This window comes from Brienomyrus brachyistius, chromosome 1 (genome assembly GCF_023856365.1).
Source record: "Brienomyrus brachyistius isolate T26 chromosome 1, BBRACH_0.4, whole genome shotgun sequence".
Classification (NCBI taxonomy): domain Eukaryota; kingdom Metazoa; phylum Chordata; class Actinopteri; order Osteoglossiformes; family Mormyridae; genus Brienomyrus; species Brienomyrus brachyistius.
In genome coordinates, this window is record NC_064533.1 from 29,395,122 (window position 1) to 29,420,657 (window position 25,536).

General features: G+C 43.5%; 2 protein-coding genes across 2 annotated transcripts; both read left to right on the forward strand.

Annotated features, from left to right (window-relative positions):
• The first annotated feature begins 19 nt into the window (after positions 1-19).
• On the forward strand, positions 20-14,910 carry LOC125750328 (ATP-binding cassette sub-family F member 2-like). The gene is given in 9 exon segments (XM_049027952.1): positions 20-78; positions 7,098-7,303; positions 8,712-8,918; positions 9,300-9,535; positions 11,106-11,177; positions 11,408-11,464; positions 13,533-13,931; positions 14,688-14,767; positions 14,769-14,910. Coding segments are annotated over 8 exon segments (1,140 nt in total). The 5' UTR covers positions 20-78; positions 7,098-7,248; the 3' UTR covers positions 14,803-14,910.
• Positions 14,911-16,253: 1,343 nt separating this feature from the next.
• Positions 16,254-23,032, forward strand: LOC125742392 (E3 ubiquitin-protein ligase TRIM39-like). The gene is made up of 6 exons (XM_049014370.1): positions 16,254-16,446; positions 16,786-16,881; positions 17,357-17,596; positions 18,462-18,484; positions 19,832-19,968; positions 21,997-23,032. The coding sequence occupies exons 1-6, from the start codon at positions 16,294-16,296 to the stop codon at positions 22,563-22,565; spliced, it is 1,218 nt and encodes a 405-aa protein (XP_048870327.1). The 5' UTR covers positions 16,254-16,293; the 3' UTR covers positions 22,566-23,032.
• The last annotated feature ends 2,504 nt before the right edge of the window (positions 23,033-25,536 follow it).

The window sequence follows — 25,536 nt, forward strand, 5'->3', positions numbered from 1 at the left end:
AGGGGAGAACTCGTGACAGAAACTGCTATAAACTAAGCACTGCTTATAAATCCCAGTCTCATTGCTGCTGTCAGATCGGTAGGTATCATTTTTCTAGATGCATGTGGGTATTTTGCACGGATGCTGGTACTTTGTTTCTTCCAGAGGCAGTTACATAGAGATTCAGATTTCAGTTCATGCATGCATTAGTTATGCATGTACAAACATAAATCCTAATACATGCATAATAATAAACGATAATGCGGTTACACTGTTAATTATCTACAGGCAGTTTTCACGTTACCGGTAAGATTAATGACGTCTAACAGTGCGCTCATTTCTGCATGATAACAGCACTAAAACAACCATTTCCGAAAAAGAGCAACTACACTCGCAATGTATCTGCTATCATACTAAATCAGCAGTGCCTAACACTGGCATTTACCTCGATTTAACACGTCCGAAGTGTTCAAGCAACTTTCGCGTGAGCAGGGACCACAGGCTTTATTCCCAGGTTCGAGTAAAAGTCATATTCTGCAGTGTCCCAATGACAACTACCAAGCTGACTAAGATGCATATATATTTCAAACAGTCCAGTCCTTAAATTGGTAGCTTAACAGCTACATCTTGTTCGACTTTTTGAGAAAAGAATCGACAGAAATCACTCAGGAAATACCCGACATTGTCATCAAAAGCGATCGTGGAACGTCTTAACTGCAGACTACCCTTCGAAATCGGCCAGTTTTCAAAATAAAAATAGACGCATTTCTTTTGGACCATGATGATGATGATGATGATGATGATGATGATGATGATGATGATGATGATGATGATAAACGTTCGCCTGTTTGAAGAAACGCATTCACATATCTTCCTCCTTTTCAACAAGGAAGAGAGGAAATAAAGAAAAAGAAAATCATGTCCTCATCATGTGCTGAAGACGGGTCTTCGCTGCGGCCGCCCTGTATGCCCCGATCTGTGATGCCGGACTCACGACACTGAAGTGCACCTTCTGATCACTTGGAAAAGGGGGCGATACTTTTCCACCTTCAGCGTCCACGAAGAAAGAAACCATTTAGTTCGCCAGCAATTTCAGAACTGTGTGTGCGTAACCAGGGTCCCGGAGGAAACAGAAATCGCAGACCTATAGTTCCGCAACAAACGGTCCTAGTCGGCTTGGTACATTTGGTCCAAGAACAATTCATTTATTTGATCTTGTTTATGAATGTATAATTTGCTGACGGACAGGCCCAATTATACAGTGGCGTTGGATATATCGCAGGTTTCTAGGCATGACTGTGTATAATACCTTTGAAATCTACACTTATCCACAGAGCATGCTCCAGTAAATAATTCAACTGGTTTCAAATGGGTTTTTGGACAGCTGTACTGGTGTACTGACTGGAGCTGGGAATAGTAGACCAACAGCTGCTCATGCTGGTGCGTTTTCCCAGGCCCTATGATGCACGTCTGCCAGTTTGAATTTCCATTTTAGGTCAGGATTGCTTGTAAACATCATTACATTGGTATGGTGGTGGCTGTCAAATTGCTTTTGCAGTGTCGCAGTAAAAAAAAAAAAAAAAGTACAATGATCACCTTCCAGTTCTCATTATTCTTTCTTCTAAATAAATTTTACATTTTCAAGGTATCTCTCTACTTCCATAGGTATAGGAATAGATGTAGGATAGATGTCCTACGCCTATCATTATAGCCCGAACTTTCTGTACATAGATAATTATCTTTACTGGTTATTCACTATAGATAAAGATAACTTCACATATTTTCCTGTTCAGCCAGATTAATATACATTTCTCTGAAAATGTAAAGCAATTTCATGAATGCAAAGTCTGAATTTTCTCAACCAAGCAGAGCTGAATTACCACTCAGCTATGCTAATTCCCGCGGAGAGAGCACAAGTATTCATTTGATGTTATATATAGCATTTTATTACTATTATTTCAATGTCAATGAAGTACTGCCAAATGAAAGGAACAACTAAAAATGATTAACTACTTTGTAGCTTCCAGAAAATTTGGAAGAACAGTTCCATTTCGCCTATCAATGCCAGGTTTTACGACTGCAAAATGTCTTCATATTAAAAATATTATTAATTAAATGTTGTTATCGGGATATAGGTCATAAGAAAATAAGAATGAAATATTGCAAATGAGGAGGCCATTTCTGAAACTGTTATTCAGTAAAATACGAGCCCTTCACAATGCCGGGAAGCTTGCTCTTATATATGAATGGTAATGTCATGCCTTGCTCGTGCCGATCCTCCTGTGTGCCACACCCCTCCTGCTACCTCTTGTGGAATCCCCGTGTCATAAGCTGTTTCTCGTTGTGTTTCATTAGTTCTGTGTATTTAAGTCCACGTCAGCGTATACTTCCCTAGTCTGATCATTGGCGTCGTTTTGTGTTTTCTGAGTGTGGCACTCCTTAAATCCCGTGTTTACACGATTCCCTTTGCCTGCTTCGTTGCTTCCATGCTCGGATCAGGACAGGTAGCGTGCCCTGTTTCCACGTGTAACCCCATGATCGGCACTCTAAACGCTGAGCTGCTAAAAATAGCTGCCTTCCAGATTTACTTTATATGTGCCTCGTAAAATTTTGTTCAATTACATCAACCCTCAGTCAGCAAATGCGGATCATGGTTATTTAGGATATTCGCTGCTTGTGAGCATACCCTGTAGAACCCGGAATTGCGTGATAATCTGCAGAACTTTCCTTAAAGCAGCAATGAATTGTAGGTGAGACGTTGTTGCTGCATTGAGGAACTTAAGCACACCGAGACCGTTCCATCACAGTGATAGTGTGAGATTTTTAGGCTAGATTAGATAACAAGGATTGATTATTAAAATTGACTGACATTCACGTGCCGTGGCGAAGTGTCCGTAGAAGGGGCGTTCTTGGTTCAGTCAGTACGCACTGTCAGGCAGATAAAATATTTTTCCTGTCTTCCAAATCGTAAAGAAAGACAAGTTGTGAGCCGTTTTCCCCACCAGGAGTTAAGAGGTGGACCCGCTTTCCAGCAGTCAGTGACCAAATAAGGCTGGGCTTTGCATCAGCCGGTAAGTGGGGATTGGGGCGACACACGTGCGACAGTCTGGGGGTTCCGTCCGTTGAAGGTAGGATCCACACGCTCGTTATCAGCAGCACATGTTACACTGTCGCCGGTAACGGTGTCTCATTCTGACTGTAATCAGCGGCGCATGTGTTGCATTGTCGCCGGTAATAATGTACCGCTCAGGCTGCGATCAGTGCACGTGCTACGCTATCGCCGGTAACGGTGTCTCGATTTGGGTAATAATGTTCCCCTCGTCCACACTAGCCTCCTTAAACGGCGCGGTGTGGCTGTATGGCGAATGCACCCCGCCATCCATCAATCAGCCAGAAGGAGAGGGTAGCCGCTTAACGGGTGTCAGCAGTTTTCGCTTTGCCTGGTCCTGACGCAGGGACGGATTATGGGTTGTGTGGGCCCCTGGGCAAAACGTTTGCGAGCCCCCCCACCACCACAACCACCACAATTCAAGGGCCCTTGGCAGCCAAACGGCCTCCCTATAGGGTCAGGGGCCCTTGTAGGCAGAGGATCAAATAATGTAGGCCCTCTAAAATAGACAAACGAAAATACATTGTTGGTAAGCGTTGCAAATTGTTTTGGGCTAGGGGCCCGTGCACCCCAAGGGCCCCTGGGCAGCGGCCCCGCTGGCCCGGTCTGTAATCCGTCCCTGTCCTGACGCTACCTACTTGAGAACAACAATCAAGGTGTGCGAGGCCTACACGGGAATTCCCGGTTGACTCGGTGTGGTAAACGAATCAAACCCTGGTTATTCTAAACGATACCTTTGGTGGCATTGTGGTGGTGCTTTGAGTCTCTGGGCCCCCGGAAGTACGATTAAACACAGGGTTAACCTGACGCGAGGTGGCTTGACAGGCGAAACCGGTTTCATTCAGGATCTCTGACAGGAGGGAGGCGTCTGAGGCGTTCGCAGGTCCGTAATGCAGGGAGTGGCGAAGAAGATGATCGTCATGATGATGAAGCAGCTGTAGCCCTTTCAGGACAGTCCACCTCAAACCGCACTTTTACTAAAGCACTTGATGGAATGTGCATTAATATTTGTTCCAGTATTTTTTTGACAAAACTCTGTCGCTCATTAAAGTGTTTTAGACTGATTTTAACGTGTTTTAAGTAACTTATTTGCTATGATTGTGATGGTAGCGTCTTCAGATTTGCTGAATTACTGGAATAAATGCATAGCAATAAAATGAGAACATGCTGAAGTGAGATTCACTGTTTATTTCAACATGGATGACTAAGTACCCTGTGGGTAAGCTGACTGGACAATAGTGTGAGTACTGGCCTAATATGCTTCAGATTCAACTTACCATTTCTCTCCAGAAATGTCACATTTTAAATATTTTCTCTTTTACCAACCTATGCTGTGTCATTATTTCTTTAAAAAGATGCACTTAAATTCCATCCATCCATTTTCTGTAGCTGCACATGGTTGTGGAGCCAATATGGGAAGCTATGGGGTTATTCCATGCCTTGTGCCAAGTGGGGGTGCCAACCCAGCACGCACTTAAATTGCCCTCTGAAATTCAGTGATTTTTCAGCATTCTCCAGCTAAAATATTAGTCTACTTCATCCTCAATTTTCTCATAGAAATCAACAAAATGTCCCTCTAAAGCTTGAAAAACAATGTTGGTATCAATTTCTGTGGTGTAAGTGACAATGAGGTCCCCACTCATCAGGTCAGGTGATACCCCAGTAGCCATATCTCAAAAACCATTAAAGATAATGACTTACAATTTTGTATCTTTATTTGGTATCAGAATAAAACATTCTGACCTATTACGTCCTAAGCTGGGCTGATTTTTCAGTTTTTTTTCCCAGCTAGTACCTAATTAAGCTAGGTGGCTTGTTAGTATGTACGCTAGTAGTATGGCTGCTTCGGCTTAGTTTGGCTCCTTTGGTTTCAGATGCATGAAGCTGAGAGGGTCCTGGCCTGTTATTCCCCCTCAGGTCGCGTTCTTCCTGGAGCGTAATCCCGGCACTTGTAGCCATGCCAGAAGAAAGCAGCAAAGAAATAGGCGGCCAAGGCACACCAGCGGGCAAAGTAGCGGGATGAGGTGGGCGAGGTGGGGGACAAGCCGGAGAGCCCCATGGACGGGGCAGAGCTCCATGGTGAGGCAGGGACAAAGAGCACCGCTGGTGTCAACGGAGGGCTTCAGTCAATTTTTACAGTTCAGTGTGCAGTTTTTCAGTAGTCATTTTTATCAGTGTGGTGTAGTGTATAGCACTGCCCATGATCAGAAGGTTATAAGTTCAAATCCCGTGGTTGCAAGATTTCACTGTTGGGCCCTTGAGCATGTCCTGTAACCCCAATTGCTCCAGGAGCTGACTGACTCTTCATTCTGAATTGTATATTGCTTGGAATAAAATTCTTTGCTCAGTAAATGTAAATACGTTTCCTCCTCCAGCACAAATGCAGTTTGGTGCATTGGTGACATGGAGTACCCCGTAGTGAGTGATGCCTGTGTGGGAGTACGTCTGGACGGACTGGCATACTTGTGCCCTCTGCTGCCTGGGATAGACCCCATTTCAGCCTCACTCTATATTGGACAAGAGCTTGGAAATTTAATGGATAGATTAAGTGGTTCATGTAAATATTTGCAGCTGAATCTGTCGTCCTCTGGAATTACTTTCAATAGCTAACATGGGTTCACTCATGATTCCACTGTCAACTAAAGCGGTGTATCGGAATCTAGCCAGATACCATGTTTGTTTTGAACACCACTGTTTCTCCATTTGCTGGGGCCTGTATTATGAAGCGGGGTTACTGATTTATCAGGGTAACTTATCGGATTTAAGGTAGCCTGGGCAAAATGTCAGTAAACGAATATGAAGTCCATTTAAACTGTGGTACCTTAAATCTTACCCCAATAAGCCAGTGACCCCGCTTCATAGTACAGGCCACTGGTCTGCCTGCCTTTTGTCTGGCAGTATTCATATTTGGCTATAGTGACACCAGTTCTGCAAAATGCACATGAGGTTGAAAAGAATGTTTAGGTTAATCCGTCTTCTGCGTTTGTGATGCCAGCTGAGGAAAAGCCTGTTATCTGAAGAGGACAGGTGGCACCGAGCTGAGCTGCTTCATCCGCCAATCATGTTTAAGACACCGATCACATGCTGTAGCTCAAGGTGCATACACCGATCAGCCATATGATCAAACCACTGACAGGTGAAGTGAATAACATTCACATTACAGTGGCATCTGTCAAGGGTGCCGTTATATATTAGGCTGGTGAACAGTCAGTTTTAGAAGTTGATGTGTTGAAAGCAGGAGAAACGGGCAAGTGTAAGGATCTGGGCGACTTCGCCAAATTTCGATGGCTAAAGAATTGGGTAAGAGCATCTCCAAAACGACGGGCCTCATGGGGTGTTCCCAGCATGCAGTGGTCAGAATCTACCAAAAGTAGTCTAAGGAAGGCCAACCATTGAACTGGCAATGGGGTCGTGTGTTCCCAAGGCGATGTACGTGAGGAGCGAAGGCTAATGTGTCCAGTCTGATCCTACAGGAGAGCTACTGTAACACAAATTACTGAAAAAGTTAATGCTGGTTACGATAGAAAGGTGTCAGAACAGACTGTGCGTCGCAGCTAGTTGCATATGGAGCTGCATATCTATAATGGGCAGGTGGGTGTAAGAACTGGACCATGTAGCGACGGAAGAAAGTGGTCTGATCTGATGGCTCACATTTTCTGTTGCATGATGTCGGCAGCCGGATGTGTGTGTCATTTATCTGGGGAAGTGATGGCACCAGGAGGAACTATGGGAAGAAGGCAAGCTGATGGAGGCAGAGTGATGCTCTGGGCAACGTTCTGCTGGGAAACCTTGGGTCCTGGCATTCGTGTGGATGTTACTTTAACATGTATCACCTACCCAAACATTGTTACAGACCAAGTACATCCCTTCGTGACACTGGTGTTCTCCAATTGCAGTGGCCTCTTTCTGCAGAATAATGCATCCTGTCACACTGCAAGAATTGTTCATAAATGGTTTGAGGGACCTGAAAAAGAGTTCAAGGTGTTGACTTGGCCTCCAAATTCCCCAGATCTCAATCCAATCAAGTACTTGTGGGATGTGCTGAACAATAAGTCCGATCCATGGAGGCCCCACCTCACAACCTCCAGGACTTAAAGGAGCGACTGTTAAAGGTGTAGTGCCAGAAACCACAGGACACCTTCAGAGGTCTTGAGGAGTCCATGCCTCAGTGGGTCAGAGCTGTTTTGGCGGCAGGAGGGGAATCTACACAATCAGGTAGGTGGCTTTAATGTTATGGCTGGTCAGTGTATATGGATTATGAAATAACTGTGACATATGTATATATTCTGTTACTTTACAATATTTTTTAACTGCAAACATAATCACAATTTAATTCCATAACTGGAGATATGTTTGGTTACTGGTCAATGGAACGGTAACTCGTCTGAAATCGTGCTGAAAGTGTGCCAAAGTCTCTTCTGACCCAGTTTAACATTACTTTTTCTGGCAAGTGTCAAATGAAAACTGTCCCTGCAAAACAGGAAAATCGCTTAATATGTTGACATTTATCTTCCTTAGCTGTCTCACCGACGTTTGCCATTTTACAGTAATCTGTAGTTGGTTCGTGGATATGACCGCAGTTCTTTTGAATGGCACATTCTTAATCACTCTTGCTTAATCTAAGCTTTAACAGAGCTTCTTATAACTGGCTGTCTTTCACGAGCGAATTCAGAATTACACTTCGTTAATTAGATCAGACCCAGGTCATTCTGTTTTCTAACTTGAGAGAGCTTAATCCCAGTGACGCGTCAGTGTGCTGTTATGCTTCAGAATAATCTCTAAGCTCGGGAAGTGGAGATGGTGAACATAATGTTGCATCATGTACATTTTAAAGTATTTTGTTTGTTTTTTTGTTGAACTGCTTTCATGACCAGATGAGTTTCTATTTAATATTGGTCCAGGAAAAACAAGGAATACCTGTAAAGTAATGGGCTTATTAATACTTTATTCAGCATTTATACAGGTATATAGGAAATCTGTAGTTTTTACGTATTTTATTCTCCTGTGAGAGACACACACACACACACACACAAGGGTGTGAGCAAAGCTCAGGATTAGCTTAACGTTCTCCTGTCTGACTGTTTTGCCGTTATGTTTCCTGAAATGTTATGTCACTATCTTTGTTTTTCATTCAGTAATGTACTGGCCATCTGGCACACCGGGCATCTTCCAGGTGGACCAGTGGATTAATGGGGCAGGAAAACTTTATTTTATTTTATTTTTTTTTTGGGGGGGGGTTGTCAAAACTCCAGGGCCAATTTTCAATCCCAGCCCAGCCCTGGTTTCACAAAAAGCACCTCCTGAGTATTGAAATAAAGAAATGATGCTTTGTTTACACAAGTACATTGGCATGCTTCTTTTTATATCTCCCATCTTACTCCCCCCCCCCCCCCCCCCCCCCCCCACACACACACGGTCCACCATTTATTCAACGCCGCTGGAACATTTTGGGAGGGGGTTAGGACCCACATGAAGTAACCGTGTGATCAGGCAGAGAGTCCTACTGCATGCCACCCTGAGTGTTCTTCAGGACTGGGCCGTATAATGTCGGCTCATTGGGACTGAGGGCTCGCCTGCTTTTCTGGGCCCCACTTCCCTTATGACCTGCCCCCCTCCTACGCAGGCATGGCCGGCTTGACACTGGACGAGTTCGAGCTGAGGAAGACGGAGGCGTGGGCCGTGATGGGCGTGCTGGTCTCGCATCCCAGCAGCACAGACGTGCACATCAGCAGCCTGTCCCTTACCTCCCATGGCCAGGAGCTGCTCAGCGCCACCAGCCTGGAGCTCAACTCGGGCCGCCGCTGTGGCCTCATCAGCCTTAACGGCACAGGTGATGTTTCTATTATATGGCCTGTGTGTGTTTGTGTGGATTATGTTTATATTACTTTGTGGGGACCAAATGTCCCCCATGATGTGATTTAAAAACCTGTTGTTTTGATGTTGTGGGGACCATTTTTCAGGTCTCCACTAAAATCTGCGAATGCAATCAAAAAAGTAAAAATGCCAAAAGGCATATTTTGCTTGGTTACCTATGGTTAAGGTTAGGGCTGGGTAGGGGTTAAGGTCATCATGTTGTGATTAGAGTTAGAAATTAATATAGTCCCCACAAAGATATAATTACAGACCTGTGTGTGTGTGTGCTAACAAACTCCGTACATAATGAACCTTTACGGAATTCAGAGGCTTCATCCAAAATGCCGTCTCCTGGCAGGGAAGTCCGTGCTGCTGTCAGCCATCGGCCACCGTGAGCTGCCCGTCCCAGAGCACATCAACATCGTCCACCTGACGCGTGAGATGCCTCCCAGCCAGAAGACGGCGCTACAGTGCGTCATGGAGGTGGATCAGGAGAGGATCCTGTTGGAGAAGGAGGCCGGGCGCCTGGCCCTCGAGGACTGTGAGTGTCCGCTGGCTGTCCTGGCTTTTGGGAAGAGATCGGCACAGGATGAGGTGTCTCACGAAGATATATAATGTCATAACTCAGGGCTAATCAAATCACGGTCCTCAGGGTCCAAGTACTGCTGCTTTTCCAGCCTACCTCTATCTGTGAGCCAGATGTGAAGCTTCTGTGGCCAATCAGTATCAGTAATTAGTAAACTGACTACCTGGGAGAATTGAAAACAAGGCCTGGATTTGGAATCGTGATCCAGATTTGAAGAGCCCTGTCATAGCTAAACCATCCAATGGTTTTCTAACCACTTTTCCTGGTCAGGGTCATGGGGGGCTGGAGCCTATGCCATGCAACACAGGGCACAAGGCTGGGGGACACCATGTATGGTGTGGTATGGTATGTCAGTCCATCACAGGGAGCATACACACACACACACACACACACACAAATTGGTCTTCCTGTCTAAATGGGAACCGTCCATTCATTTCTACGGGAAAAATCCCAATTATGACACCCTTAACCTCTACCCAGCACTGACCTTAACCATAAGTAACCAAGCCAAATACAAGACTTTTGGCATTTTTTACTTTTTTGATTGCATTCATAGATTTTTATAAAACTGAGGTTATCCAAATGGGAACCTCAAAAGATGTCTTCAAAATTAAGGAAGTTTCAGGTTTTACTGCACTTTGGGGACATTTTAGTCCTCAAATGTGATCTATGCAAACACACACACACACAGACAATCATATTACTCATAGGTCTCCCATTTTATTGACTACGGTGATGGACACTTCATTCTGAGGAAAGTCACGGTGTCCCAGCTGTAAATCGGTCGTTAACATTATCTAAAGTATTCCTCCCTGCGCCAGCTGAAGTACCAAACGGTAGGCGGCCAAGGCTGGCGTTAGTCAAGTTCAAGATGAAGATCAAAACTTTATTGATCCCATAGGGGAATTCTGGTGCATCCAACAGTGAGAACATAGTGCACAAGCAATCATACATATAGTGCCAAACACAAAGCGTGAAGTACATACAGTGCAAACTAATAAATGTGGTGCAAACAGACGTTAAAAATACACAGCACTCTGATAGGATATCCTGAATAATAGAATATTGTATGATAACTTAAGTAGTAATAATAATAATAATAATACTTTGGTATGGCTGGTTTCTGGAATGGCTGTGTGATGTGGACTTGGGGGTTAAAAGCAGATGTTCCTTTAGGACAGAGAACCATGAAGCACGAAACTTTATGGGCTCACTTGCCTTATAGGGATAAGGGTGAACTTCAGATGTGGTTAAAAACAGATGTGGGAGGTAATGGTATCTTTAATAGTACAGATGAAGCCACAGGTTTCTAATAATAGGACTTTAATTGCTTACATTTTTACTGCAGGGTAACTATGACCAGTATGCGAAGACCAGGTCAGAACTGGAAGAGAATCAGATGAAAAGGTACAACTGGGAATAGGACCAGATTGCCCACATGAAGGTGAACACCGCCACCTGCTGGACGGTAGTAGGAATTGAAAGTCCCGTTTGTATAGTTAAATGAGCGTGTGGCTGGTCGTAGACCTACTGTACATTGCACGGTTTGGAAACGGCTCTGCCAAGCTGGCCCGGTAGGCGCAGAGCAAGGAGAAGACCTTGCAGAAGATGGTGACGTCGGGCTTTACGGAATGCATAGTGAATGACGAGGTAAATCTCGGACTGCAGTTACAGTCCTTCACGGGGTATGAATACACCCTGATCAGAGGACCCTGTGATCTGAGACCGTATAGATGTGCAATTATATTAACAAATCATAATCCGTCAGCATTCATAATTAAGCTGCTCAGCCAGCCAATCCATGTTCAAAGTGCCAGTGTGACTCCAGAAACCTGAATTGCCGTTAATTGTCGTCATTTCATTTTCCTCCTTGTGGGTAGATCCCGCCTCTGCTTATCATGGTGCAGAATGTGAGCTTTAGATACTCAGCCGACATGGTAAGTTCACCTGGTGTGGTTTCAAGTAGGTATTAACAGGTAAAAATTTAAAATTGGCTCAGGTTAGAATTGATGTCGGAATGTTTTATTCTTTAATGAGGTTTGAGACATGCCATTGGGGTGTCCCCTGACCTGATGAGTGTGGGGACCTCACCTTCATGTCCACAGCATTGACTGTGAAAGTAACTTTGTTATTCCAGCTTTACTTTGGTACCTAGTTTAGTGGGTCTTTTTGTTGGGCTTCTATGACAAAACCAAGGGTGAAATTTAACCAATGTTTTAGCTGGAAACTGCTGAAAATGCATTTATTTCAATTGATAATTTCAATACCATTGTTGAAGGCATCAGTTAGAAAAATGAGTAAGAAATTATTTAAATGTGTTTTGGGCAATTTTTACACTATTTTCCAGTCAATTAGCTTACCTGCTGGTGATGGCATTTATATGGCTACTCAGGCTTTGATTTCTTTGATTCTCTTTTTTTATTTCAGCCATACATATATAAGAATCTGGAGTTTGGTATTGACCTGAACACACGCATCGCCCTTGTGGGCCCAAATGGGGCTGGCCCACACTGCTGAAGTTGCTCATGGGTGAGGTGTGTCTTCAGCTTCCTTCCTGTCACATGACTATATTGAGGTGTGTCTTCAGCTTCCTTCCTGTCACATGACTATATTGAGGTGGTCTTCAGCTTCCTTCCTGTCACATGACTATATTGAGGTGGTCTTCAGCTTCCTTCCTGTCACATGACTATATTGAGGTGAGCTTCAGCTTCCTTCCTGTCACATGACTATATTGAGGTGAGCTTCAGCTTCCTTCCTGTCACATGACTATATTGAGGTGTGTCTTCAGCTTCCTTCCTGTCACATAACTACGGTACCTAGAGCACATAATTGCATTCTCTCTGTATATGATGATGTTGGCCTTAGGAGTTTGTGTGAAACTGCTTGTCATCAGTAATGTGTTACCTCAAACTGCTGTCCTCATTTGTCATGTAGTTGATTTAGTATGCTTTCTCTCTCCCTCCACGCCTGCAATAACAGCTTCTGCCCACAGATGGTATGATCAGGAAACACTCACATGTGAAAATTGGCAGGTATCAACAGGTAGCATTTATCTAACATCAAATCCTGCAACTCACGAGTTCTTTTATTTCTATTAATGTTCCCTAAATGATACACAGAAATATCACCTCCCCTATTAGTCACAATAAAGTTAAGGGATGTATAATATTGAAAATAATAGATATCACCTGAAAACTGTAAACGCATTAAAATGTCAGCAGTTAATATATGTATATATGTTTGTGAGGGCAGTGTGTGGCTCGGTGGGCTAAACCCAGCCTCAGCACGTCCGCAGGTCCTTGAGCAAGGCCCTTAACCCCCAGATCCCTGGGCACCGCAACTGTTGGCTGCCCTCACTTATGGACAGCAAATTGGGGGAGGCGTAAAAAGAGAATTTCCCCAAAGGGATTAATAAGGTAGTATTCATATATTCTTTTCCTTAATCAGTATTTTTATCATGGTGGATTAAATCGTAAGTAGTACTTTAGAATTACCAAAATGTTTAATTTCTAAGATCATTTTGTGTATTAATTTCCCTGATATATGCATTTTTAGGGAGTTTATGTCAGGTACTTTGTGACTGTAAAGAATTTTAAAATCGGTTTCTTCATTCGCGTGAGATAATGGTTCGTTTTGGGGATACTGCCTGTGCTTGAGTTCACGGTTCAGCTTGGGGTTGTCTTCTCGCAGCATCTGACTTAGCAGCTCGAGCTGGACCTGTCTCCTGAAAGGTTACCTGAATTCTGCAAAACTCCAGTGTTGCCCGACGAAGCTGTCGGGCATCTTCAGATCACTCTGACAGCGTGAATCAGATGTAGGGAGTCCAGCTGCTTAGCGAGTCCTCTTAGATGACTGGTGTGGTTAAGAGGGGAATATTGGTAGACGCTTTGATTTGGCAAGTATTAAAATGGAAAACCAAAAGGGATTTTCTGGATCTTTATTTTAATGCTAAAACCTATATGCTCTGTTTGGTAAGTTATTGGCAGTGTAGCCTAACACCTCCAGGGGTGTGATTTCTCAGAATGTCTGTGTGTGTGTCTCTGGCTGTACACGTCTGTTTTATGTTATATGGAGGGACCATTTCAGTTAGCTGTCTGTAGCACTCATGGCACTTTTCAAAGAAATACGAAGAAGCTTAAGCTTGTTCTGCTGCCGCTCTTTCCCCCATGGGGAGAAAGGACTAGATGTGCCTTTTGTCAGGTGAGCCCCATCCGGAGCCTCTCCGACGGTCAGAAGGGCCGGGTCTGCTTCTCCTGGCTGGCATGGCAGTGTCCTCATATGCTCTTCCTGGATGAGCCCACCAACCACTTGGATGTCGAGACCATCGACGCCCTGGCAGATGCCATCAACGACTACGAGGGCGGCAGGATGCTGGTCAGCCACGACTTCTGGCTCATCCAGCAGGTGGGATCGCCCACCCGCGTGTCGGACAGCACAGAGTCACTGAACATGCGCCGAACTCGAAAGTGGGTCTGGGGTTGTATGGCATCTCCCATTCTGGATGTCACACTAGATGTCACCGTCATCAAACCTGTGATCTTGCATCCGTATTTTGTAAATTTCCACTATATATTTGAAGCGGGCCCCGAGGGTGACAGTCCCAGAACCTATTTTAGTGGTTTCAAACCAGCTTGTAGTTAATTCATTATATATGGTACTGCAGAATAATGTTGAGCTAAATAGAGGAAGTACAACCCAAATGTAGCTTCTGGTGCTGAGCAACCCCCATACGGGGGACTTTATTTAAGAGAAGACATAGATTCAGAGGCATAGACAAGGAACAATAACAGGATTAGCAGAAATAGAACTGAGGAGAACTTAAATACACTGACTAATGAGGGGCAAACGAGATACAGCTGGCAGTAGTACACATGAGGGCAGGAACAGGAGGGAAGGCAAATGAGCAACAGATGTAGCTTGTTTAGAGCCACACTGGAGAGCAAACGGGAGGATCAGGCAGATGGAGTGGACTGGGCGTGACTAATACAACTTGCGAATAATCAGAGACAACATCCAATAAGTGTCCTCGTCAGATTCCGTAAAGCGCACAGCATCCTCCTTACTTAACATGCCTCACCGTTGCCATGCTTTACATAAACCATGGTCATGTCAGACTTCTTTTGGCTAATTACCGCTGCCGTTTCATCCTCCCCTCTCCAGGTGGACCAAGAGATCTGGGTCTGCGAGAATCAGACGATCACCAAATGGAATGGAGACATCTTGGCGTACAAGGAGCAGTTAGTCAAAGTTTACCAGGCAGACACACGACATCTAAGCCCTTCACATGTCACTGGCTTTACCTCTGGACTCGTGTTGTACACTTTTATGGACTTTTTTCTTTTTTTCCTGCCCTGAATTAAAGCCATTTCCCATTTTAGCATTTCCTCTGGCTATACTGTCATTCGATTGCCATGATCCTAATTAAATTCTTGTTCTTCCAGTAAAACATCATCAGTGTTTGAACAACAAAATTTTATTTCTCCTTATGACGTTCTGAACACGACACATCACATTGTCTTATCTTGTGGAAAAATCAGCTGAACTATCCTTGTAAAATGTTGCGATGTCACAGGCGAGTGGGCGAGGCAGGCAGGGGAACAAATGGACACAAAGATGATGTAGAGAGACATAATGCTCTTAATGCCTTTAAAAAAGATAGTTGGGTGTTCACACTCATACCTTTCACACATCAGTCACCTCAATGGCGGGACACTTATCAGGTATGCAGGTACCACTTAGGGTGACTGGAAGGGGGCCGGATCAGACTTACTCAATCCCCTAGCGCCATGTGCTACAAAATATACCTTTTTAAAATGTAAATACAATAATGGTTTGTCTGAATAAAAAATATTTTGTATCTAAATGATACTCGGGTTCTGTTTTTTCAGCTGTAAAAAGGGTTGATCTCACCTGGGTGGAGGTTTCTCGCCATATCTAGCATTTTAGCAGCTGTAGTTGGCTGTCTTTAGCCTCCTGAATGAACCTCTTATAGTGTACGCACTGTAGACCATAACTAGAGCCATTTAGAACATGATCCCTCAAAGTATGTAAAGAAATAAAAAAATTAAAGATGGTGAGGAAAGATGTTACACACCATTCTTCTGAAATTCATGGTACATATGTAGCCATGAATATTGTTGACCTGCCTTTGGCTCAGATTGTCTGGGTTCATTAGGAAACGGTTCCTGTGACCAATAACCTGAAAGCTGGCGTGGATGCACTGCCCTGTTCCCTTTTAACCTCTGCAGTGATGCATGCCATCGAAGCATGACTCTTGTCACGTGCTCCAGTTTGCTTCAGCCTGCTAAATGTTCTATTGGGCTGGGACTGGACTTTGGGCCTTTGAACCGGATATTAGTATTTGTTTGGAACAGAATAGGTGTCTTGTCACTTTTGGTAGTGTAGTTCTTGTTGCCGATTCCAAGCAACAGGCAAACCAAACACAAATCACTAGCTATGTGACCATATCAAAACTGACTAATACAACCCTAAATGGGTGGAGACCTCACACCCCACCCCACCCCACCCCCACTCCCCTCCCCATGTTCAAACCAAAATTACACCCTTGTGTGTGACTATCTAGAATGAAGAATTTCTCCTTTCAGTACAGTTGCACAGGTATTAGGGGGAGGAGAGGACGAGTTCACCTCAGACCACACCTGTTTCAGCATAAGGAGGGGAACGTTTTTTCGGAATCCAGCCCTAGTTTCTCCTGAACCTGGGTGCGTCGTGCAATTCTCATCTGTTCATCGCGGCATCCTGAGGCATGTCAGCTCCGTGCGTGTGCAGCCTCCACGGCAGCGCCTTGATCATCTTCTGCGACCGCTGCCGGGAGCTGCTCTGCGAGGACTGCCTGACCAGCGACGAGCACAGGAACCACGGCTTTGTCCGCTTACGGGACGCCTGTAAGGAGCAGATCGTAAGTGCGCTGCTTTACCTGGGTGCCTGTTATACTTCATAACTGGGAATGTAAAAATGCGGTATCGTACTAAATCTTTTATCGTATCAACAAGAAACAATATTACTCTTACGTTATTTTGATTGCTCTTTGTCGCATTAATTGTAACTGCGATCAGTCGTACCAAAGCACGAAAAGAGACTCATTTATTCATTCAGATCGTAGCGTCCTAATTGATTCATAGATGACATCTCTTTCTGTCCATTGTCCAAATGATTAAAGTTTCGGCTAAATTTCAGGAATGCGGAAAACAAAACTATTGGCAATTGTGGCTCTGAGCGTTTTCTCCTTGTGTCCTAGGACGAGGTCACAAAACAAGCCCAAAAGCTGTCGATCAAGTATACAAAAACGAGCGACGTTATCGCACGTGTATCGAAAACGAAGAAATATCATGAGGTAAACATAGATTACATGCATCACCTTTGGTTACCGTTTAGTAGTTGGTATGTCCGCAGTTTCCAAATTCTGCCTGCGTTGTGTTTACAATTATGGTATTGCATTAGCTTAGACAGAGGGTCCACATATGACTGGCTTTTAAAATTATGTAAATATTTAAAAAGATACACGGAGCATGAGAATGTACTCACTTTGTTAAAAAATGACCGAGATCAAGGGCCTAGATTTCGGTATGGATGGCAGGGACATTTCCTTGTCAGTAATGTTGGGATACCTTGTGTGTTTAAGAGGGCGGGGACTATTAATGCCGAAATCAAGCCTTGATTGAGATACATCTGGAAGCTATAACTGTGGGGGAAGTTCAGAGTGTTATTGTTGACACAGGCACAGCATTAAGGCTGAAGTTTAAATGTATTATTTGTGGTATAAAAAGGATGTTTTCACATGATAACCGTGTATTTTTTATCATGGGCAGGAGAAATTTGACAAGGCCACAATGACTGTGAACAATTTGTACGAGGAACTAATAAAACTAATAAAGAAGAACCAGGAGCAGGCACTGCTTCTGATCCGAGGGTTGAAAGAGAGCAGGGGAATGGGGCTGGACAGGTTGGCCTGGGAAGTCGATAAGACCAACCAGAGGGCTGTTAACATCGGCAAAGCTGTGGCTCGGCTTCGACAGAACCTGGAAGGCAACAACGTGTCCACATTATTGGTAAAACTGCTAGCTGGGATACCTACACGCCGAGGGTACACTGTGTCCAACCGTCACACTGTCAGAACAAAGGGTACAGCCCCGGTACCATTTTGATCCTCAGGGTACAAACAACATCATTGTACCCTCAATGGCACAAAATGTTCCTCAGAATCCGTTTCTGTACCTTATATTAGACTGAAAGTCTCTACAGCCAGGGTACAACTGGAAGACGCTTGACCCTTGAGGGTCAGGGACAGATTATGGGTTGTGTGGGCCCCTGGGCAAAACGTTCGCGAGGCCCCCCCCCCACCACCAGCAGAACCGCAACCACCACAATTCAAGGGCCCTTGGCAGCCAAACGCCCTCCCTATAGGGTCAGGGGCCCTTGTAGGCAGAGGATCAAAGAATGTAGGCCCTCTAAAATAGACAAACGAAAATACATTGTTGATAAGCATTGCAAATTGTTTTGGGCTAGGGGCCCCATGGGCCCCCTGCACCCCATGGGCCCCTGGGCAGCGGCCCCGCTGGCCCGGTCTGTAGTCCGTCCCTGTTGAGGGTACTGTCTCAGTGACAAGTAATTATACCCCCAAAAGTGCAAATTGGTACTTTTTTTTCTGACAGTGCAGTCCAAACATTTAAAGAGAAGGCAGGCATGATTAGGGGCAACCATGAGTCCAGTACAGGGTTATGGGGATGATTAACAACTAGGAATGGGGATTTCTGTCAGGTACTCTTCGGATTCAAGTTGAGAAAGGTTCAGCACATACACAAGTTTTAAAATGTAAAACAATAATATGTTTTCCAAATGAAGTGTGAAAACTACTACTGTGATGAGTATGGTTTGTCTGCAGACCTCTCACCTTGTTCTGCTGTTATCTCACAGGAAATCAAAGGACTACAAAGTAGGTATGTGTTAAGTTCTGCTGAAAATTCCTTAAATATAAAAGTGATCAGTTTCATGAGGACCCCCCCCCCCCCCCCCCAAGGATTGTGATCTTAGCTTGGACTCCTTGGTAGGACCCAGACAGATCAGATTTTGGCCATTGGGAATGTGGAAGGGAAGGAGCCCGAGCTATCAGTAACATAAGGTTATCTTCTATGCATATTTTGGCCTTTGGAAGTAAACATCTTTTTTAAGGACGGGAACAGGCACCACCGAATCAGAATCATAATCACTTTATTAATCCCCGTGGGGAAATTCTCTTACATTACAAAAACAAACTCCTGATGAAAATAAAGATTTAGGAAAGTTATATACAGGTGATAGAATAGATTTAGATTGAACTATAGAACAATAAAGTAATTAAAATTAAAATAATACAAGTAATAAAATTAACCAATAAAAATAAAACCTGTAGCGGCAATAATATTAACAGTGGTATAAATAAAACCATAACCATGGGTTATTACAGCAAACTTATACAGCGTATACATGGTTATTGAAGGTGATTCCGCTTATGTTTATGGCTTGAGTGATCAGATATATTAAACAGTTTTATTGCGACCGGCAGGAATGATTTCCTTTGTCTCTCAGTTGTGCAGCGTGGAAGTTTTAGCCTAAGGCAGTAGCAGGGGAAAGCGTCTATCCTTAGTGAAAGAGTTCAAGTAATGTGTTCAGAATTAGGAGCATTAGATTGACAAGCCGCTTCACTCAGCATTGCCCTGATTCCCATACAGGATGGTCTTGCAGCCACGAATGTGCCTTGACATCTTATCCATTGCTGACTGGAGACTCCAGCTCTGATTAAGAGGTTCCAGCACCAACAATATGCATAGAAGATAACCTTATCTAACTGAGAGTTTCAGTGATTGAAGGTTTGTGGGCACTGAGTAGTTATGAAACAGGAGAAAGGTGTGAAACGAGTCTTTTAGATGATGCTTGCAGTATGCTGGCCAATCTACATCCCTGTCTTCACCTATTGTTATTAACAATGAGTAATGACCAAAAAGCACAAGATCACAGGTACAAGCAGCCAAAATGAGATTTCGACATAAGGTTGTCATGCTTGCTCTTCATGACAGGGTGAGGAAGATCCAGACGGACCTTAAAATAGAGCTCAATACTCCTTGGGATTGATAGTGGTCAGCTAAGGTTCTTCAGGCATCTCATGACCATGGCGACAAGGGATCTGTTCACATATGACTAGGCAGAAGCTCCATGGAAGACTCCGCAAACATCATGTCTCTCAGCTGGCTAGGGAACATTCCATCACTGCGACTCTCAACTGGTTTCTGAATTTGTTACTTCTGCAGTATTGAAGCCGTAGATGACTTCTACAAGATGCTTGAGGAGACAACGGATGCGGACACCACAAGGCTGAGAGCACTAGTGAACTCTGTCGAGAAAATTCTCCAGAAGAACCAGAAGCTGCTGCCCCGGCCATGGGAATGTAAAAACAGCAGCCGTGTTTTGCTGCTATAACTCTCATTATTTTCATAACATGTGATAAACACAGGCACAAGTGATTTATTTGTACTGCCCTGTAATGTGCAGTACAAGAAAGGATTTTAAAATGTCTTGATATGTTCCAAATTTGTTTATACGTACAAATTTTCAGCATTTTTGCACATAGACAGTCAATGTAAAGTACATAGATTATGTCGTCAATAGTACGTGGACACATATTCTTGTTTAAAATCACATTCCAAAACCTAGGGTATTGATACAATACATGGACAAAAGTATCGGGGCTAACCTCTTAATCATTGAATTCAGGTGTTTCATTCAGACCCATTGCCACAGGTGTATAAAATCCATCACCTAGCCATGTAGTCAGGTTAACAAATACTTGTGAAAGAGTGGGTCGTTCTTAAGAGCAAGCTGTGAATTCAAACGTGGTGCTGTCGGAGGATGGCGGCTTAGCAGTAAGTCAGTTCGTGAAATTTCTTCCCTGTTAGATATTCCACAGTCAAATGTAAATGGCATTTTTGCAAAACCTCAGCAATGAAGTGGCAGACCGGGTAAAGTAACAGAGCGGGGTCACTGAGTGCTGAGGCATATAGTGCATAAAAGTTGCCAATGCTCTGTTGAGTGAATAACTGCAGAGTTCCAAACTGGCATTAATCCCAGCACAAAACTATGCACCAGAAGCTTTATGGAATGGGCTTCTATGGCCAAGCAGCTGCATGAAAGACTCACACCACCAATCAGAGTGCAATGCCAAGTGTCAGATGGAGTGGTGTAAAGTATGCCACCACTGGACTCTAGAGAAGTGGAAATGTGTTCTATGGAATGATGAATCACAATTTCTGTCCAGCAGTCTGACAGACAAGTCTGGGTTTGGCAGAACCCAGGAGAACGTTACCTGGGTGACTGCATTGTGCCAACTGTAAAGTTTGGTGGAGGAGGGATAATGAAATGGGTTTGTTTTTCAGGGGTTGGGCTAGACCCCTTAGTCCCAGTGAAGGTAACACTTAATGCTTCAGCATACCAAGACATTTTGGACTATGTGTCCAACTTTGTGGGAACAGTTTGGGGAAGGCCCTTTTCTGTTTCAGAATGACTATGTCCTAGTACACAAAGCAAGGTCCATAAAGACATGGTTGGGGAAGTTTGGTGTGGAAGAACTTGACTGGCCTGCACAGAGCCTTAACCTCAACTCGTTGATTCACCTTTGGGATGAAGTAGAATGGAGATGCCAGGCCTTTACATCCAACATCAATGCCTGACTTCATACATGTTCTTCTGGATGAACGGGCAGAAGTTCCCACAGACACACTCCAAAATCTTACAGAAAACCTTCCCAGAACAGCTGTTATAGCTGCAAGAGGGGGTGGGCAACTCCATATTGATGCCTGTGGATTTAGAATGGGATGTCACAAAAGTTCCTGTAGGTGTAATGGCCAGGTACCTCAATACTTTTATCCATATACTGTATGATGTTGGACACACTTTGTTGCTATAATATCCTCTACCTTTCTGGGACTTTAGAACATTGCTGATGGAATTTGCTGCCATTCTTGTTGGATATTGATGCTGGTTATCAGGTCCCATTCTGTGAGCTTGTGCCAAACACTTTAAATTTCTCCAAAACGTTTTCACCTTCACAACTATTTCACTTGTGATTGACCAGGACAGCTATAGAACCGCATAAATGTGGCAAACTGACTTGTTGGACCAATGGAGTCCTGTGATGGTGCTAAGTTGAAAGTCACTGACCTCTTCTGTACAACTACCTATTCTTCTGCCAGTGTTTGTTGCTAGAGGATTGTATGGCTGTATGTTTAAATATTTTCCATTGTCTGCAATGGGTGTGATGAACTGGCCATTTTCTCCTATTAATTGGTGTGTCCACATAGTTTTAGCCATGTAGTGTATGTATGTAAAAAAACCAGGAACTCAATAGACAGTTAAGCACTGTATTGCATGAGCCACCCTGTTAGCTTTGGGGTAACAGTATCTCATCTGTTCTTTGAAGTTGCAGAGAACCTGACTTTTGATGAGAAGACAGCCGACAGCAATTTATCTACATCAGGTGACAAAACCCAGGTTCGCTATTCCAACAGGCTTCCAAGCAAGGGAGCAAAAAGCTTCGCTAACATCCTGGCAGCTCAGTGCTTCACAAGTGGCCGTCACTACTGGGAGGTGGAGGTGAAGGGTGCTGAGAGCTGGACTGTAGGAGTCGTGGAACAAGGCTGGCAGCAGAAGGGCAATAGACGCGCACTTGGTGAAGACTGCCAGTCGTGGGGACTGCAGCTAGATAGTGGCAGACTGCTGGCCTTACATGACGATGAAGCCACAAGCCTTAAAGGGTCTGAATTTGAGCGTCTAGGCATTTTCCTTGACAGCGACAAGGGACAACTGCAGTTTTACGACGTGGTTATCGGACAGGCTTTGCACATTTTCTACAATAAATTCAAGAATTCCGTCCACCCTGCTTTCAGCGTTGGCCATGAAGGCGGTATCACTTCGCAACTCATCCTCTGTCACCTTGTGCCTCAGCACCAGCACCTGCAGGCAAACCTGAACAATGATTCTGAAACCTGAAGTGATTGTTGAAAGACCCACTTGGACAAAACTTTTTGACCTGGGACATCAGCGCACTCCAACTTGGAGGCCATCAGCATTATACTAGCAATTATATCATTATACAAATGATGTGTATGACATGTGGTATTAACAAATTACATAGTATTCTCATGTCTTAATTTGATTTCCTTCATGTTCACCAATTTCGCATCTGGTGAGTTTTATTTTTCATAATTTTAATTCCTAATGAGATGAAATTATAATTAAACTTTAATTTTTTCAATTGTGGTAGAGGTGTATTCCTATTATCTTTAGAATGTGAACAATGCACAATTTCTTCTCATTAATTAATGCCAGTGAACACTATGAAATCAATGAAGCTAAGACATTTAAAATGATTGTACTGAAAACTGAATGATTTATAAGTTATTATGGTATTGCAAAGGTATAATGTGTGGTGAATAAAGGCTTTTGTCTTTCCATTATTCCAAATGTGTTTGGTCCTACAGTTGAGCCTTGGCAGCCCAAAGTACCAGCTCACCAGCCACAAGGTGCATCACAGGCAGGCTTTAATCACCCAGTATCACTCCCTGGCAACCTCTTTCTGTCTGAAGGACTCAATTGTCATAGCCCACTGTTTTTCAATCCGATCCATGTTTTTGCTTCCTTCAAGCTCCCCGCTGGGAGGGAGCAAAAATGTGGACTGTGTGGGCCCTCAAGGGCCGGATAGGGAACACTGTCATAGCCTGTTTAAGCATAATATGAATTGTAATACAGGTACCTTGGTGACATTTAAGAAATGGATATATGTGGTATTTCTGGTTTTCTGACATAGTGGATGATTGTAGTGTGCATGTTTTATGGTATGGTTAGCACTGAGATGTCACAAAAACAGCAATATATCGGAAAATAGCTTTCTCAGTCTTTCTATGTTTTCATAACTTTGTATTTCCTTAATATATTCTGTTTTGAACTTCAGGGCCACCAGAAGTTTGCTGTGTTAAACAAAGCAAAGAATATAGAAATATAAACCCATTTTGGATATGTAGCATGTATTTTAATGACACTAGTATTAGTATTTTTGGTACTTTTTTGTATAAAAGAGAATCTGGATAAATTAAAATTCCCACTTTGTCTTAAAAATAGTAAATAACGCCTGCTAACAGAATCACTCTCAGGATGTGAATAGAATTTAAATATGTATCTAAAAATATATGACTGTACATGATTAAAATACTAGCTGAATATGTGATTTTGATTTAGAAGCAAATAAAATATGTCATTTAGAAACAGTAGAGCGGCCTTTTGTCCTTGTGGTTAATAGTGCATCAAAAATCCCATTATCTTCACTGTGACCATTATTGAATCTTATGTCACATTGTCAAATTATTAAACTAACATGTCAAATTATCCATGGCATTGTTGGCCCGATCAAACAATATCAAGCCCGTTCCCTTGGTCAATAATCCCTGAATTTGCATAGACTATACTGTGTATCCATTTCAAATTCACAAAAAAACATGACCTAGCACTAGATTCTGGCTTGGCTAATTCTAAACGCTAAATCATCACAGTTATGTTATTTCACAGTGTGTCACTTCTTTGTCTGGAAATAATCAGACTATTTGGAATAAGCTGGAAATTTTCAGAAGTGTGTACATCATGCTTTTAGGTGGTGCTGGTATCTGACCGTGGAGTAATGTTAGAGCAGAGGCCTGCACGCCCACAGTTGTTAACATTTACTTTCATTTAGTAACTGATTTACATGTAAAATGCCAATTTGGTTGTTCATAATCTGTAAAATGACTTACTGAAGCTGGCCGGTTTCACAAGCCTACCCTACACAAGTGTTAAATACACAAAAGTGCATTTAAAAGCCTTAACTGGGACAGCACTGTCACCTCCACGGCTTGGGGTTCTAGCCCTACCCCTGTGAACATGTGGAGTTCACATAAAAGGATCCCAGGGCGTCTTTAAAAAGAGGAGGGATGGTACCCCAATGTCCTGGCTAAAATTTCCCACTGCGGCCCTTTCAAATCTGGCCTCCTATCCATCCCTTATATATAATTGGTGAATTCACTCCTGCCCCTTCACCACCTTAGCTGCTGTGTGGTGAGTGTACTGGCACAGAATGGCTGCGTCACGTCATCCAGGTGGGGGCTACATAGTGGTGGTGTTTGAAGTGGCTCCCCATTCTCTAAAGTGATTTGGGTGTCGTGAAAAGCCCTATATAAATGCAACATGCATGTCAGTTTTTCTAAACCCAGTCCTTGTTGCTCCCGAGACGGTCCACATTTTTGCACTACATTTTTGAAGAAAAACTGTCTGAGGGTCCCTGAGGAATCCCTGTCCCATGACCAGCATACGCAGTTGGAAGGATGACATTCTTGACTTGACCATTAGCCTGGTAATTAACAACCTATATTCTAGTGATCATAGTCTGGCATCATGTGCCCAGTAGTAAGTTACCCTTAGATTGCGTACTTCAGCATTTCTCAGCCCAATCCTTGGGAACTCCCATACCAGACTTTTTGCTCTCTCCCAGCTCACACCACATCAATACTAGGAATTTGGTGTTCTTAATTTCTTGGTTCAACTGTGCTGGGAGATGAGAGTGAGCAAAAATACGGAGCAAGTCTGGGGGTTCCCAAGGACTGAGTTGGGAAACATTTGCTTAGTTCAGTATTGATTACAGGTGGCACTATAGCCTTATACTGCCAGGGTTGACTGAGTTTCCTGTAGCTATTCCCTGTTCCTAATATATGCAATTGGGTGAATTCGTGTCTGTTAATTTCTCTTGGTGTGGGTACTACAATCCAGGATGTTCAGATGCTAAGTGCTACTTTGGATGAGCTCCTGGTTCACCTAGACTCCGTATTCAATCCAAAAGATTTAAATAACATATACAATTACATATAATAGTCATATACACAGTATATTTACATCTGAATCTGCACAGGAACAGAATTATCATCAATATCCAACTAAC